The 15,552-nt window shown below is 40.3% G+C and overlaps 1 protein-coding gene and 1 long non-coding RNA gene across 6 annotated transcripts in view; one reads left to right on the forward strand and one right to left on the reverse strand.

Annotated features, from left to right (window-relative positions):
• Nucleotides 1-302: 302 nt before the first annotated feature.
• LOC115482639 lies at nt 303-5,106 on the reverse strand. Of its 4 annotated transcripts, none has more exons than XR_003944114.1 (4): nt 4,010-4,932; nt 3,090-3,162; nt 2,770-2,904; nt 303-485 (listed from the first exon to the last, which is right to left on the reverse strand). It is a non-coding gene; the product is annotated as an uncharacterized LOC115482639 (long non-coding RNA). The 4 variants fall into 4 exon arrangements; XR_003944115.1 differs by lacking the exon at nt 4,010-4,932 and adding an exon at nt 3,705-3,977; XR_003944113.1 differs by lacking the exon at nt 4,010-4,932 and adding an exon at nt 4,941-5,106 and having other exon boundaries at nt 304-485.
• Nucleotides 5,107-5,293: 187 nt separating this feature from the next.
• Nucleotides 5,294-15,552, forward strand: part of PRDM16 (PR/SET domain 16) — an 895,576-nt gene continuing 885,317 nt past the window's right edge. For both annotated transcript variants that reach the window (XM_030222585.1, XM_030222586.1), the window contains exon 1: nt 5,294-5,344. In XM_030222585.1, coding sequence (XP_030078445.1) covers nt 5,308-5,344 — 37 coding nt within the window. In that variant the 5' untranslated portion in view covers nt 5,294-5,307. The remainder of the gene's footprint in view (nt 5,345-15,552) is intronic.

A 15,552-nucleotide genomic window follows, 5' to 3' on the forward strand; every position in this document is an offset into this window, starting at 1 on the left:
AACAAAATTGTGGATATTGGTCTCTAATCTTAAATTTCCAATTGTGAAATTTCAAATTTGTTTTTTTGGTGGTGGGGGGGGGAGGGGGAGAGAGAAGAAGAAATAGAGGGAGGTCATTCTCCTTTGATGCAGTTTTCCTAGATCCAGTTTAGCATCACTTCATCACGTTCAATTTGACAAGTTTCAGCATAATTTCCTTATAGTTCCAAAACTGGAGATTTTCACGAATGGAATGTGAATTTTTATTTGCAAAGCAGTGTATTATAAGACAGCTGTGTTTATTTATATAAAAAAAAGACAGAAAAAGAAAGCACACAATTCCAAAATTTACTTTATTTGCTATCCAATAATTTAATCATTAACTAGATTAGATGCAAAATCGTGGAAGGATAGATGTCCAGACAGAGGGCACACCTACACGTAATCTGGATAGAACCTGGTCTACCTGCTTCCAGTTGTCCCTGTTTCTTCACATCGATTATTACCTTTAAAATTATACATAACAAAAAGACAAATTTTACTTTTGAGGCGAGGGTGTAGTGTCCTATCTTCCCACTCCAATAAAATCACAGTTTTTGTGTATAGATGACTGGATGATACAATGAATACAAGAAGGGGTCAGGATATAACATTTTTTTTAAAGTGTTGTCTCTGGGGGCCTGAATGAAGTTCAATTAAACTGAGTCTTCCGTTTCAGCTATAAATTCTGCTTACAGGCCATTGTCAGACTAACACCGAGAGCTTATAAACATAAAAGGCACACTTCTCACAGCATATTAACAAATTCGAGACTGTCAGGCAGTAGACATTTATGCAAAACGTAATAGAACTAAACAGCCCATTAAATAATTCCAGTTTAAATAAATATTCGTTAACAACATTTCTTGTCCCAGCACCAACGTGACTTACTTTCTTGTGAACTTGAAACCCAAAAGAATAAAGAGCGTCAGCTTGAAATGCTTTGCTAGTTAATGTTTAGCATCCCCCCCCCCTGGATATGAATGAAAACAGGTGCAGTGTTAAAAAAAAAATAATATTCGGAGGCCGGGTGTGAGGTGAACCAAAGAAGTTGTAGGTAATAGTTAAAAACTGTATTTTTAACAATTATTGCAATGTTAAGGCTGGAAAATAGAACAGGTTTTTCCACCTTTTATTGCAGTTTCCCATTTTTTTTGTGTGTTCAAAGAGACGGGTTTTGAATATAGATATCTTGCACCTCTGGGCTTTGGTCTTCAAACCCCCTTCATTTACAGGAGACTTGTGCATAGTAACACGCCCTTACCAAGCTGAACCTGCTTCCAGAACCGAACTTCTAGAGAGGAAAAACCGAAAAAGTTCAAAGGTCCGGCATCAGACGGTAGCTTAAGACAACTTAAGTTTTATTTTTTTTTCCCCAGGCTCCCGTAGAGGAAAAAAAAAAAAGAGAGGACAGGACAAGGAAGCTGTTAATTGAATAAAAGAAGAGAAATAAACCTTACCCGGGACCCTAATTTAGCTGAATTATTTTAAAAAATGGCAATGCAAATGACGCTCATCAACAAGTATGGTGATAGAAATATATTTTAAATGATGTCACTTTTTTTTGTGTTTGTTTGTTATCTGGCACTACAAACAAGAACAATTTTCGCTGTGGTCTAGTCCAATAATAATAATTTTAAACAAAAGATAATCATCTAATTTTCTTTTCTATGTTTTTGTGTTTTACTTCTATTAATTACCTGATAAGAAATACGAAAGAAAGGAAAATATTATTTTGGGGGGGGGGGGGGGAATCCCGTGAAGCCAATAAAGGGATGCTAACATTAATAAAAGTCACATCAGAAAAAAACATACCATGCTAATTCCTTAATAATTTTATTATTAAAAAAAAAACCTCAGAGTCTGTCTATATACCTCAGTTCTATGAATTGTGCTGTTTCTGACAAGACTGAGTTGCTATTTTCTAAATTTGTATTTAGTTTTTTTTTAATGATCTTTTGTCGGGTTGTTAATGGCGAGACACTCTTTCAGATTATTTGCTGCATCTGTGGCTTGAGTTCATAGGTTCAAGCTCTGGTCACCTCTTCAACCAAGAGTAAAAGGTATAAAAGGGGAAAAATAAAGAGAAGGGATGTTCCCAGGACAAGTGTTTTTTTTTTTAAGATAAAGGCCAATTATTTACACAAATATTTTTCTTACAAAATGTTCAGTACTTTTCTAACAGCTTTGCAAATTACCAAATTCAAGGAGCAATGATTAACATCTCCCACCTGGATCAACTTCTGAACTGATAAGCGACAACCTGAAAAGATTTCTTCCTATCGCCAATGGATGGACTTTTCAATGTGTACTATTATTCTTCAGGGGGATCATTATTTTACTAGATTTATCATGTTTGTTTACACAACGTTGACGAGCATGATAAAAAAAAAAAATCCCATCTGTGTTTCGAATTATATCTGCAATTCACTTAAGTATTTTCTTTTCCAATGGCTTCACCTATCGAAGAAGCAAAGGCGCTGACTATTGGCGGATGCATGAAAACAAACTGCCCAACCTTGATTTCTGCAAGTGGAAATCGCTAAAATTTAATTCGCTTCCTGAATCTCATTATTTTTTTCCTTGGTCCTTCCAGCACCTGGATTTACCTTAAGCCACCTAGGCCATTATTTTGGGGTTAAAACCTGCTTCTGCAGCGGTTTCCATTCTGCTCCTCCAGGACGTTGTTTCCCCACTTCCTAATAACTTTGCGCTTGATTTCTTTATGTATTCAGGTCCTGTGTTAATTACCTGAAAAGTAACTTATTCCGGATAGGAGGTGACAACAGTCGTTTCAAATAATGTTTTGCAACAGTGACACGTTTTGCGTTCATCGTTTAAAAGACGGTACTCGTCCTTTTCTGCGGTTAACGTTTAAAACCACTGCTGTAAAAAAAAAAAAAAAAAAAAATACAAACTTATAAATATAAGCATTTACAAATTAGAACTAAAATAAGTCTTAAAGGAGAGAGAGAGAGAAAAAGCAGGAGCTGTAGTATCCGACATTGAGCTAGGTTAATTTGGTACTTAATCGAAATTCAATTTTCATTGACTTGATTATGGATACAGACCTGTGTTCCTCATTCTCGTCAGGGGATAAAGAGGCGAATCTCAGCCGCTCAGATCCTGACATCCCACTATCAACTTTCCGTCCCACAGCAGGAAAAAAAAATAAAATAAACTGATGTTACACAAAGCTGCATGTATTGATTTAATTATATAAAACAAGACACAAACGGAAATATTGGTAGCAGAGTACACAGCACAAAATCGGTTCGCGTTGCTGAAATTCCTCTGTCAGACAGCGAACTGCAGCCGATATTTACAAAATAAACATGTAATACAGCATTTTAACGACCATAAGCAAAGCAACAACGAGCGTAATCCACCGTCTCCCCCCCAAGTTCTTTCCCTGGTCTTTGCTATTGGATTTAAAGTACAACTGGAGATCTCAGGGGAAGGCCTTGTTTCATAAAGATTTCTATAAGAAGTTTAAGATTTTTATTTCACCCCCCCCCCCCCAAAAAAAAAGGAAACAAAACATAGCCCAAGGACCTTTGAGTTAAAGAAACTTAACCCTCCCTTTTAACTAAGGTAAATGAAACACTTCTGGTGTTTTATCAGGAGAAAGAAGGCAAAGCCAATAGAAACTCTAATGTTGCTATACTAATACAATTAAGGCGCACCTTTCGACCTGCAGCCATGCCTATCTGACTTGGCCACTTGAATTAAAATAGTGCTTTCTCCAGCTTCCAGACGGCACATCAATCAGCAAGCTATTTGTACGTCTCCCGTTTCTTCAAAGGAACTGCGTATAGGGTTTGTTAAGCTGTGCCTCGATTTCCCCTTAAAACAGAATATCAGCAGCTAAACGATCAGAAGGGGGGGGGGGGGGGAATACCAATTTGCTTCGCTACTGGAAACACCCCTACGAAAATATCGGCCAAGTAGCTGTGTTCTAGATACCAAAAATTAAATAGCAAATACTTACCGTAGGTTAGGCAAACCAGAGCCCTTTAATCGCCCCCATACATCAGCACTTAGAGGTGAAGAGACAGGATTAAAAACGCATACTTCTTGGACACGCAGAAAATCGCCACAGCAAGCCTTCACTGAGGCTTTGGCACGAGAACACCCCACCATCACCCCCCACACACACACAATAAAATAAACATGTACAGGATTTGGCTTTTAAAAAAGTGCCAAAACTCCCAGCAGAATGCTCAAGTGACAGGCACCTTGCCTTTTGCTCAAAGCTAAGAAAGCACACTGGACATAATTAAACCCTGAATCCAGGGTGTTAAATCATCCAGTTATAAACACCAATAAGGTCTTCTCTTGCCGTTAACATATTGATAGTTTCCAGTTAAATGTGTAATTTAAGGATACAGCTGAGTAAAACCTGATTCAAATGAACCTGCATGGTAAAGCAAAAAAAGAGGTCACAATATTCTATGACACATGAGTCTGGGACATTTTCTGTCTAGGATACTGACAGTCAAGGTGCCCTTCGCCCCAGTAAGAAGGGAATTGCGTACGCTTTATCAGGCCCTCATTTGCAATAAATCAAACACTCATAACTGAAGTAAAAAAAAAAAAAAAAAGAAAAGAAAACACACACATGGTTATTGGGATGGCAAAAAAACATACTTTCATTTTTATTGTGCAATCAAATCATAAATATTTTTATTACATAATAAGCTGTTAAATAACAAAAAGGAGGTAAGTATAAAGCAGCTGCATCAGATCTACAATGTTGTGTAAAAGAGTTTAGGTGATCAAGAGTAAGGCTTGCAGAATTAAATTACTGCAGATCATGTGAAAAAAAAAAGTGCAATCCTGTAACCAAGTGATGCATGCAACTTCCAAAGCATTACCAAAGTGAATTTAAGGCATTTCGAAGGTGTGTATAAAATAGTCACCTTAATCTGAGATGGTACCTGGATCCTTAAATATTGTCCATTGAAAGGCCGGTATGCAAGGGGCGAGAAACAGGCGCGGGGTGATTTGTCTTAAAGAGCCAGATCAGGAAAACGCCGAGATGGTGCTGAGAGGAGGGAAGGTGGGGGGAGATAAGTGATCTGAAGAAGAGGATAGGAAAAAAAAAAAAAAAAAAAACAACACGATGATGAATACATTGGAAAGTTTTTTGGCCCTGGTGAGGGTGTCAGATTGAATGCTCTATGCGCATGTGCGAAGGTGTCCAAACTGACAATGCTTGGGAGATGAAGATAGTGAGTGGCTGCTTCTGGGCTCAAGGAGGAGGAGAGGAATCCGCAAGCCGACAAGATGAGATCCAAAGCAAGGGCGAGAAAACTGGCCAAAAGTAGGTCCCTTTCTTTCCTTTCTTCCGATTAGAGTCATCTCAGGGTCCACCTAGGTCTGGTGATCTCGGGTAGAAAAGCAGCACCTTAATCTCTGTTTTGGTCCCGCTCTTCCTTTCGGATTTCTAAAGCTCAGTAGATGATAGCCCCCGATGTCCGCCCCCCTCTCACTGCCTGCAGACGGGATCCAGCGCGTTCAGGCGCAGGGGCTGTGGCGCTCGGGAGTTTTGCTCAGCTTTTTTTTTTTTGGTTGGCTTCTAGGCAAAGCGTGGAGCTTCTTAGTTGTACCGAGTGGAAAGCGAGACGGCTAAAAATGGCAAAGAATTGTAAAAACGAAAGTTAGCTGAAACTTGACGAAAGGGATAGCAACTTTTTTTTTCGCTCTCTCTCTCTCTCTCTACTGAGTCGTTCCAAGTCTTGTGAAATCATATTCCTGGCTTTTGAAATAGTGGGCGCTAGAGACCTTTCCGTGGCACCAAGGAGCCAGAATCCGAAGAGACGTTGAGAGAGAGAGAGAGGGAGAAGGGGGGAGCAAGCGACAATTAACATACACTCACAGGCGCGCGCGCGCGCATACACACACGCACGCAATTTGTGTCAAAAATGGAGCCTTCTCTCCCCCCCCACCTTTCCAATTTGGCTGCTCAGTTTCAAGATTCCTAGAAGGAAGACTGAATTGTTCTTTAGAAACTTACTAGAGAGGTTATATTTTTTATATATAAACTTTTGGAAATTATAAAAAAAACATGCAACTTTCATTCTTGAGACAAGTTGTTTTTTTTTCTGTAACTTTCTCCTACCGTTAAAGCAAAATTTATGAATCCCATTTTATACGTGAGGGCAGTGTTTCTCTTGTGGTGTTTTTTTGGTCTTTTTTGCATTATTTTATCATAGTGTTACGGGTCTGCAACTGTAAGATTGGTGGGGGGGGGGGGGGGCTGTGTTTTTGAGAAAATCTATTAAAACTTATTTGTCCGTGCAGCCTGGGCTTAGGTGAGAACTTCAGGTTCCGTCAAACGTTTTAGTTTCTGTTTCTTTCTCGCTCTAAGCAAAATAAGTGCAGACTGTATGCTCGATTTATCCGCCTCTGTATTTACCTGAATACTGTAAGCAGTGCAGTGCTGGAAATATGAAATGCAGTGTATGTCAGTAAGAGCACGTCTAAGTTTCCCAAGTAAGTGTGGCATAAGTTAAAATGTGAGTTCTTTTAAAGTGTTCTTTATAAATATTTTAAGCAAGATTCTGCATTCTGTGGGAAGGGACGATATAGTTCAGTTTAAGTCCCAGCACCCAGAAGAACCGTCCATGGTTACAGGTAAGAGAAAATACACCCTGTTGAGAACTGTAACAAAGGTAGCTTACATGATGAACTTCAGATTTCCACAATTCAGTGTTGCCAGATTCGGGTAAGATGGTATCTGTTTTTTGCTAGAAGTTTTGCATTATTTTAGGGATACACTTTTGCAGTTCAATTGAGAAGTTTGCGTGCAAAAAAACTCTTGCTTGATGAGTGTCCACTTGGTAAACCAAGCACATTGCAACCTTCCTAGTCTTCCTCACTTCAGATGCAAAATGTAAAGCCTGTATCACTTTAACAATCATTCGTTGGCCCACTTGATTTTTTTGGAATGAGAAACTTTGTTACAAAGGGTCTATATACTGAAAACCTTTAAGGGGATTGATGCAAAGCATTATAGTGCAAGAACTGATCTTTTTTTTTTTTTTTAATGTGGACCAGGTTTGCCAAGAGATTAGTTATAAAAAAATATTTGTGAGAGCTCAGAACTACATATTTAAATATCTGCTTTTCCCGTTTAAAAGGCGGACACAAGGCCCGAAGCATCAGTTGGGTATGCTTTAATGAAAGCGTTACTTAATATCTGCGTGAGTTCATACAAGCACACTGCACAGTGCATATGACACGGTAGTTAATGACATTAAATATTATCTAGAAAAGTTTGAGTAATATTTTGACTGCATCGTGTACTAATTAATGTCCTTTGAATAACTCGGTGGAGTGTCTTTTCCCAATAGCAATAAAATACACAAAAGTCATAGTGTCTTTATTATTGAGGCGACTACCTTCCATGGTGATCATTTTTTCTGTGCGACACAATATATGAACAAAGAGGGTATTTTTTTTTTAATTTGTGGAATTCCTCAGCGCCAGTGACTCAGTTGAAGTGGGAAGAACCATTATCTCTATCTACCAAGCTTTTTGCCTGGTAGCAGCAACCAGTTTACAAAATATTAGGCAGGCAATATCTGTTTCCAGACAAGTGTCAGTGAAAGAAATTGGAAGGCTCACGGAAACCCCGATTTCTCCTCTGCTAAAAATATGTGCAGTTAAGAAAAATCCCAGGGTGATTGAGCATACGAAGAGAACTTTCTGCTTTGGCGTTTGAACACTGATTACAATCAGGTGTTTAATACCAGGCCCGGCCGTTTAAAGGGTTTCAGGGAAGGATTTGGGGGAATCACAGTTAAGCAACAGTAGCCCAACGCTAAGGGTTTCACAACCTTTGGGTGCATTTTTGCAAACAGTGTGTAGGTATGTGTTTATGCAGATATGTATTTATATATGTGCTTATATATTATGCATATGTGGATACATACACAGAGAAACACGACGTTGGCAAATTGATATTGCATTCTGCAATATTCTCTTGTAAAGCTAGCAAGGCCATCTTTTGAAAGCATTTACTCTCCATAACATCTGGTATGTACGAGATATACATGTTAGTGTAGACTCATTTTACTAAGAAAGAGTTTAGGCAGAGGAGCCGGTTCCTAGGGAAATAATTTTACGGGCTGGTGGCCGGAAAATGGAAGAGTTATGATAATGAAGTCGTAGGGGCTTCACCGTAGAAAAGAGAGGTCCCGCACAGAAACTAGAATTTCCACGTTTAACTTGTAGCTGTTTCGTAGGCTTCAATCTGTCGGCCGTGGTTGAAGCCTCAGCTGCAAAAGGTGTAAGGCCACTGATTTTTTTTTTTTTAACTTGGAAACGGAATTTACAGAGATAGAAATAATAAAGTCATTCAAATACTTTGCTACTAACACCGCACGATTGCAGAGTCCGAAGCCTTTAACCGTAGACACAAATTGGACAGATTCTTTCAACAACTCAGGCCCGGAAAAGATTGACTCCGGTTTTAATGATCACATTTGCAACCGAAACAAAATAACGATTTGTAAATTTTTGACATGATTTTTTTTGCATCCAATTACCGGCTGTTATATCGGGGTAGCAATATCACTTTTATGGGTCGCCTTATAATACCGAAATTATCATGAAAGGTACAGGATCAGAAGTCAAAGAGAGTCATCACCACCTTTTCCCAATGCGTCCTGCTCTAGTACATGAAATAAGATTTACTGATGATGTTTCATAGTTTAAAAAGCAAACAGAACCCCCCCCCCCCCAGAGAAAAAGAAAAACAAACTAGAATCGCAATCTATTAAAAAAAAAAAACAAGAGAAAAAAAAATTCAAGACGGGCCTTCAGTTTAGACTGTGAATTTAGCTAATTCTTGACTGTTTGAAAGGAAAGACTTTCCTATCGTCATATTTGATACCTGCCCGAAGTTCCTTCCCTGTATATGTACTGAAGGTTTTGTGTCTATGGGAAAAAATGATTAGGGTCCATATGAGCAGACGTGTTGTCCTCCCAAAAGTGTAAATAGCAAAAAACCTGTTTGATGCGTTTGGACCACAGATAGGAGAGTAAATTGGGGGGGGGGGGGGGGGGGGGGGAGAATGCCTAGTTCATGAAAACATCATTTGAAATAAAATAGCTGTTACTAAGAGATGCAAGATGGGAAAAAATCTTGACTTCATATATTTATTTTACAACGGTGTGAAGATACCAAACTTTTTAATATATATATATATATATATATATATATATATATATATATTTTCCTCGCTATACAATGATTGTTAGATAGGAACTGCCGGATTCCAGGGCATTGAGCGGTTTAAATGATTGCAAATATTCTATCGGGTTAGAAGCCTAAGCCATTTTTTTTAACGTTGTTCTTTAAAACCTCTCAGGCCAAGAGATGGGACCGTTAAAAAAATGTGAAGTCACTTGAAGATATCAAATGCAATTAAGATATAGCAAAATGCCAGCTTCGCCAAGCTATCAGATGCATTTCTCAGAACGTTTTTTTATTTTCTGGTTCAACAGAAGGTTTCAATAGAGAGTCGAATATTAAAAAGACACACACTAGGAGCACGTCAGGTTACCGTTTTCAGCCTCCTGTTAGTTTAAAAGGGGCTTGCAATACATCCCTTCTTTCCTTTTCTTTCTTCGTGTGTTCTTTCAGACAAGTGCAATAAAGCTGAGAAAAGGCAGCAAGGCTGGCTTGTTCTGATTAAAACAAGGAACTACTTGTTATAACGACTTTAAGAAGAGAAATGAAACGGCCCGATGTGAAAGGTTAGAGAAATGGAGGAAAGTTTTCAGATGCCTTTGCTGCTTCGTGATATCTCTGCTGAGCCTGCTGCAGAAAGAAGGGCTGTGTGCCTTTTAGTTAACTGGCTGCCTCTCTCTCTCAGGTTTGGAACTGGCTCCTTTTTCACTGTAATGCCCCCTCTGAGTCCGTTTCCTTAATTTAATCCAACTCTTGAAATCTCTGAGCGCTTTCAGTGCTTACTTACAAACCAGTTAATATGCTGCCTTAGCAATGGGGTCAGGGAGCAGGCGGATTAGCTCCAGGCCTTCAGGGGCAGCATTTGGATAATATGGACTGGCCTGTGCTTTTGCAGTGTTTAGAATTTATACTACACATGTATCTCTGTATGTAAACGCATAGGCTGCATATTACAATCTATACCTCTTGTATACAATGTGTATGCATAGGATTTATAAACAGGATTGTCTGCTATTTCTTGCACATATTTATGTATCAAAAACAAGGGTGAGAACAAATAATGCTGATCATCAGAACAGATTGAACGGATCATTTATTCTTGAGGCAATCAGTTTGAAAATGTTTCCCTATTATTTTTAATAAGTGGCTTCCATTTGATTCACAGTTCACATCCCTCTTTATTTATTTTGCAGTTCCAGTGTTGCTAAGACTGAGAACTATCTTTTTGAAACACGATTGTAGGTGTTAAATAAAGAACATATTACATTCTTCTCTTCCTTTAAGTTAAATTTTTTTTATTACATATGTACCCCGCGCTTTCCCACTCATGGCAGACTCAATGCGACTTACATGGGGCAGTGGAGGGTTAAGTGACTTGCCCAGAGTCACAAGGAGCTGCCTGTGCCTGAAGTGGGAATGGAACTCAGTTCCTCAGGACCAAAGTCCACCACCCTAACCACTAGGCCACTCCTCCACTGTTGCTACTATGAGATTCTACATGGAATGTTGCTATTCCACTAGCAAAATTCCATGTAGAAGTCGGCCCTTGCAGATCACCAATGTGGCCGCGCAGGCTTCTACATGGAATGTTGCTAGTGGAATAGCAACATTCCATGTAGAATCTCCAATAGTAGCAACATTCCATGTAGAATCTCCAATAGTATCTATTTTATTTTTGTTACATTTGTACCCTGCGCTTTCCCACTCATGGCAGGCTCAATGCGGCTTACATGGGGCAATGGAGGGTTAAGTGACTTGCCCAGAGTCACAAGGAGCTGCCTGTGCCTGAAGTGGGAATCGAACTCAGTTCCTCAGTTCCCCAGGACCAAAGTCCACCACCCTAACCACTTATAAGAAGAGTGGGCAGCAAATACAGTGAGCCAGTGATATGACATCTGCTGGAATGGAAAGATGATGGCATTTTAAAACATCTCTGGTCAGGATGCAAATAGCACCCATCAAGCGGTCTGATGGTCCCTGGATTAGAGACTAGTTAGTGCAGGCTTGTCCAACCTATGGCCTGTGGGCCAGAATTCGGGCCACCAAGTGCTTTTTTCTTTCTGGCCCTCAGAAGCACGGCAATTCTTGTGGTGCTTACAGTGAGATTCCTGCTTCCCCCACCACAATTCAGCTCTCTGTAAGCTTGAGCCACACAGTACTGGAAATGTGGGTTAGTCTTGCAATTTCAAGTCTCGTGAGACTTGAAACCGTGGGACCAACCTGAACTTCCGGCACCATGCAGCTCAAGCTTGTGCTGTTTCTTCTTCTGCAGCTGAAGTCAGGTGAGGGGAAAAAGACTGGGCGAAGACTTAGGAGGGGTACACGAGAGAGAGAGAGAGAGAGAGAGAGAGAGAGAGAGAGAGAGAGAGACACACTGGATGAAGGCTGGGGGACGGGGACAACAATACACCTTTGTATTTTAGCACTATTTCACAAAACATGTAACAAAATATGATGGTGCAGGTATTGGCCCTCTAAATGTTACAAAATATAAAATGTGGCCCAAGACAGAAAAAGTCTGGACAAGACTGGTCTAGAGGTGACTCTAACTAGCAAAACTGGTAGCTTATAGTGAGTCTCCTCCAGAAGGGGAAAGAAAAGATGCCCATCTACAAGTGGGAGCAGAGAATAGCTCTCTGATGGCCGTACCAGAAATGGCACATGCTCCTTTAATGTGTCACAAACTGACTTGGCAGAATGAGAAAGTGGGGCACTATTCCAGTATGCAGTAAAGTTAAACCAATATAGGGCATGTTTACTACAGTGTGGTAATTTTTTTTTGTACTTAGTGTCTGTCATGAGGGAACCCCACCAGGACAGGTTTGGGAGCCCAAATGATAGAAGGCACTCACCAATGCCACGTAGGGCCAACACTAGTGCACAGACTTGCATTACATGTCTCGGCAGACTGTATAGGTGCACCCTTGCTATCTGTTGAGGCATGCAGTGCAGGCTCTTCTGCAAAGCACCCAAACTTTTGTTGATATGGAGGCTCATTTTCAAAGCACTTAGACTTACAAAGTTACATAGGAACCTATGGAACTTTGTAAGTCTAAGTGCTTTGAAAATGAGCCCCATGGTGACACAGCCCCCTCCCCAACAGCATTTCCTCCATCTTGGCAGTGCATCCCTCAACAAGTAGACCCTCTTTCAAGAGATCCCCCTATAATAATAGCAGAATCCTAAATAGCACTCCCCCATCCCCGATTCTCTGCAACTTATGCTGGGGTTTTCCTGGTTGTCTAGTGGATAGCATACAAGCAGTTCCCCTCTGATCATGCTCCTTAGTGCCAGGATTCAAAATGGTGGCTATGACCCCTGGTGGTAGACTCATGGTACCTGCCACATAAGGGCAATCACTCCTTATATGGTAGGTTGACCCCTACGTCTAGCTTATCACTAAGGGTCATAGCCACCATTTTGAACCCCAGCAGATACGGGGTGGGAGAAGAGGGGACCATCCCAACCCAATCCGTTAAACTACTAGGGAGTCTTCCTGATAAGTCCCAGTGGGGAAGTCAGGAGCTGGAAGAGGGTTAAGGATTGCTCTGGTGGTGGTTGGGAGGGGGGGGGGGTTCTGCTCCTGGGAGATGGGTGGTTTTGTTAGGAGGGGTCTCTTGAGAGGGTTACGTTTTGAGAGAGGGGGCCTACTTATTGAGCGGTGCTGTTCAGAAATGTTGCTGCCCAAGGAGATCAGTGTTTTCTTTTTTTTTTTTTTTTGCAATGGCCTGTGTTACCTGACTGTAGGCTGCTATCTGTAGTCCTGACAGTTAGCATGTGATAATGTCCCATGTGTTAGTTTTCAGGCCTGGTCATACCTGACCTCTGTCCATAACCTGCCTGAGTCTAATCCCTACCCTTGTTTTGCATCTAGTGCAAGAATTTTACTGCTATGCCTGGGTTTAGCATGCAGTAGTCATGGAGGAGTGGCCTGGTGGTTAGAGCACTGGCCTGGTGGTTAAAGCACCGGCCTTGCAATCCAGAGGTGGCTGGTTCAAATCCCGCTGCTGCTCCTTGTGATCTTGGGCAAGTCACTTAACCCTTCATTGCCTCAGGTACAAACCTAGATTGTGAGCCCTCCTGGGACAGAGGAGTACCTGAATAACTCACCTTGAGCTACTACTGAAAAAGGTGTGAGCAAAATCTAAATACATAAATAGTGTGGGTCCACTCTAAGGATTACTTACTGTACACTATCACATGTTAACTGCTAAGTGTGGCTTAGTAAACATCTCCCTATATATCTTAGGTATTTGCAATCTGGCAGCAAGTGAATGAATAGGGCATTTTTAAAAACAATGTAATCAAACTTGCCACTTCAGTTTTGAACTGCTGGAGAGCAGCAACTCCCTTGGCTAGTGGGCATTCAATTGTGTACATACCACTATATCCCATTGAAAGAGTTTATGGGGAAAAGAGGATAAGTGCATTAATCTCAGAGAAGATGCTAGACACATGGGCACAGCTTTTTGTGCTAAGGGTAAGCTAACGCTGTGCTCATGCCTGAGCAGAAAATCATATCAGCACATACCTGTGCAATATTCCACAATGTATTCTGCACACAAAATCTTTGCAATGCTGGTCTATTCTGTGCAGAATAGTATTCCAACACATGCACATGTGTGTTGGCAGGAAAAAGAAGAGCAGGGCATTAAATCCTCACAGACGCTACTGCAGAAGTGTGAGCTAACCCTTCTACACTTCCTCAGATCTGGCGTTCAAGTTCCTGCATTGTGCTTGCCTTAAAGTCTTCTGCATGCTTCTCTGTATCGGGGCGGAATAGCTAATAGCCTAATTACCATTGATTTTAATATGCTGCGTGCTGGTGTCTAACGCAAGGTTATGTGCAGGGTTAGCTTCTGCACAAAACCCTTTTCTACGTCGTGCACCCAGCAAATTGTGTGCAGACATTAAGCTAACCTAGTGCTACCATCTGAACAAGCTTCCTGCATCAGCCCCTGTGTTTGCATCTCTAAAAGTGGCCTTCTTCCTTTAAAACATCGTTGCTGAACCTTATTTTTCCTGTGGACATAGGGGTCAACAGCTAAGTTCTAGGTGACAGTTTTTGATAGGACTAACTCAATACATCTGAGTATCTTTTACTGCTTTGTTGTTGCACTGACCTCAGAGGCCGCAGGTTACAGGTAGATTGTCAAAGTTTAATAAAAAAAGTCTCACCTATAACTTTGTTGACCCTTTCCTTTCTACTTTTTCAAGTGTATTAATAGGGCAACAACAGTGCCTCATTGGCTTCCAATCAAAGAATGCATTGCATTTAAAATCTGCACCCTGGTCCATAAAATTATATACGGCGAAGCCCCGAGTTACACGATAGACCTTATAGACCTACCAACCAGAAACACAACAAGATCCGCACAAACATACCTAAATCTCCACCACCCAAGCTGCAAAGGTCTCAGATACAAATCAACCTATGCATCCAACTTCTCCTGTATAAGCACACAATTATGGAATGCATTACCGACCGCCATGAAAACAACATATGACCACCTAAGCTTCCGGAAATTACTGAAAACCAACCTGTTCAAAAAGGCATACCTTAACGATCCAACTTAAACGCCTGAACCCTGCAACATAACGAAACCAAAGCTCCTACTGGACCTAACCTCCTCCTTATGACTCCCCATTGTGTCTGTCACACATGGACTTTTACTCTACTACTATATCACCTTGTATTTGCTTTACCGAAACTGGCGATCGCCTCTACTGTACTACGTAAGCCACATTGAGCCTGCAAATAGGTGGGAAAATGTGGGATACAAATGTAACAAATAAATAAAATACATTTTTATTTAACAGAGTTCCGTAAGTGTTCTTCTCTGGCAAATTTATAGGTGAAATTATTTTTAATGCATTTATGGCGCTATAATTTATAAACAAAAGTATTGAAACATGATTGTTGTCCATACAGTTAGCATATCGAAAAGGTGAAAGATGAATGTAACTTGTGGATTTCTTAGTCTTTTTGTCTTCAAGCTTTCTTTGGACCATAGAAATGCTTTTGTCATATATATTGTTTTCAAAGCCTTTAATCAGCTAATCTTTTTTAGTTCTTTGCCTACTATGGGTATCATTATCCCATTAAAAAAATTAAATAGGCAATTAAGAATCCTAAGGGCTTCAGATGTGGTGATTAACAATGCTTAATTAGTGTTTCCAGCAGCACAAAAAATAAATAATGATCTATGATTAAAAAAAAAAAATCTCTGGAACAGTTATAGAACAGTTTTTATTTGAGATAGTGTTAAATACAATTTGCCGTGTCTTATTCAACATCTGGCTTACAGGTTTGAAAAAGAAACTAAAATAGC

The sequence above is a fragment of the Microcaecilia unicolor genome, chromosome 13 (assembly GCF_901765095.1).
Source record: "Microcaecilia unicolor chromosome 13, aMicUni1.1, whole genome shotgun sequence".
In the NCBI taxonomy this organism is placed as follows: Eukaryota; Metazoa; Chordata; class Amphibia; order Gymnophiona; family Siphonopidae; genus Microcaecilia; species Microcaecilia unicolor.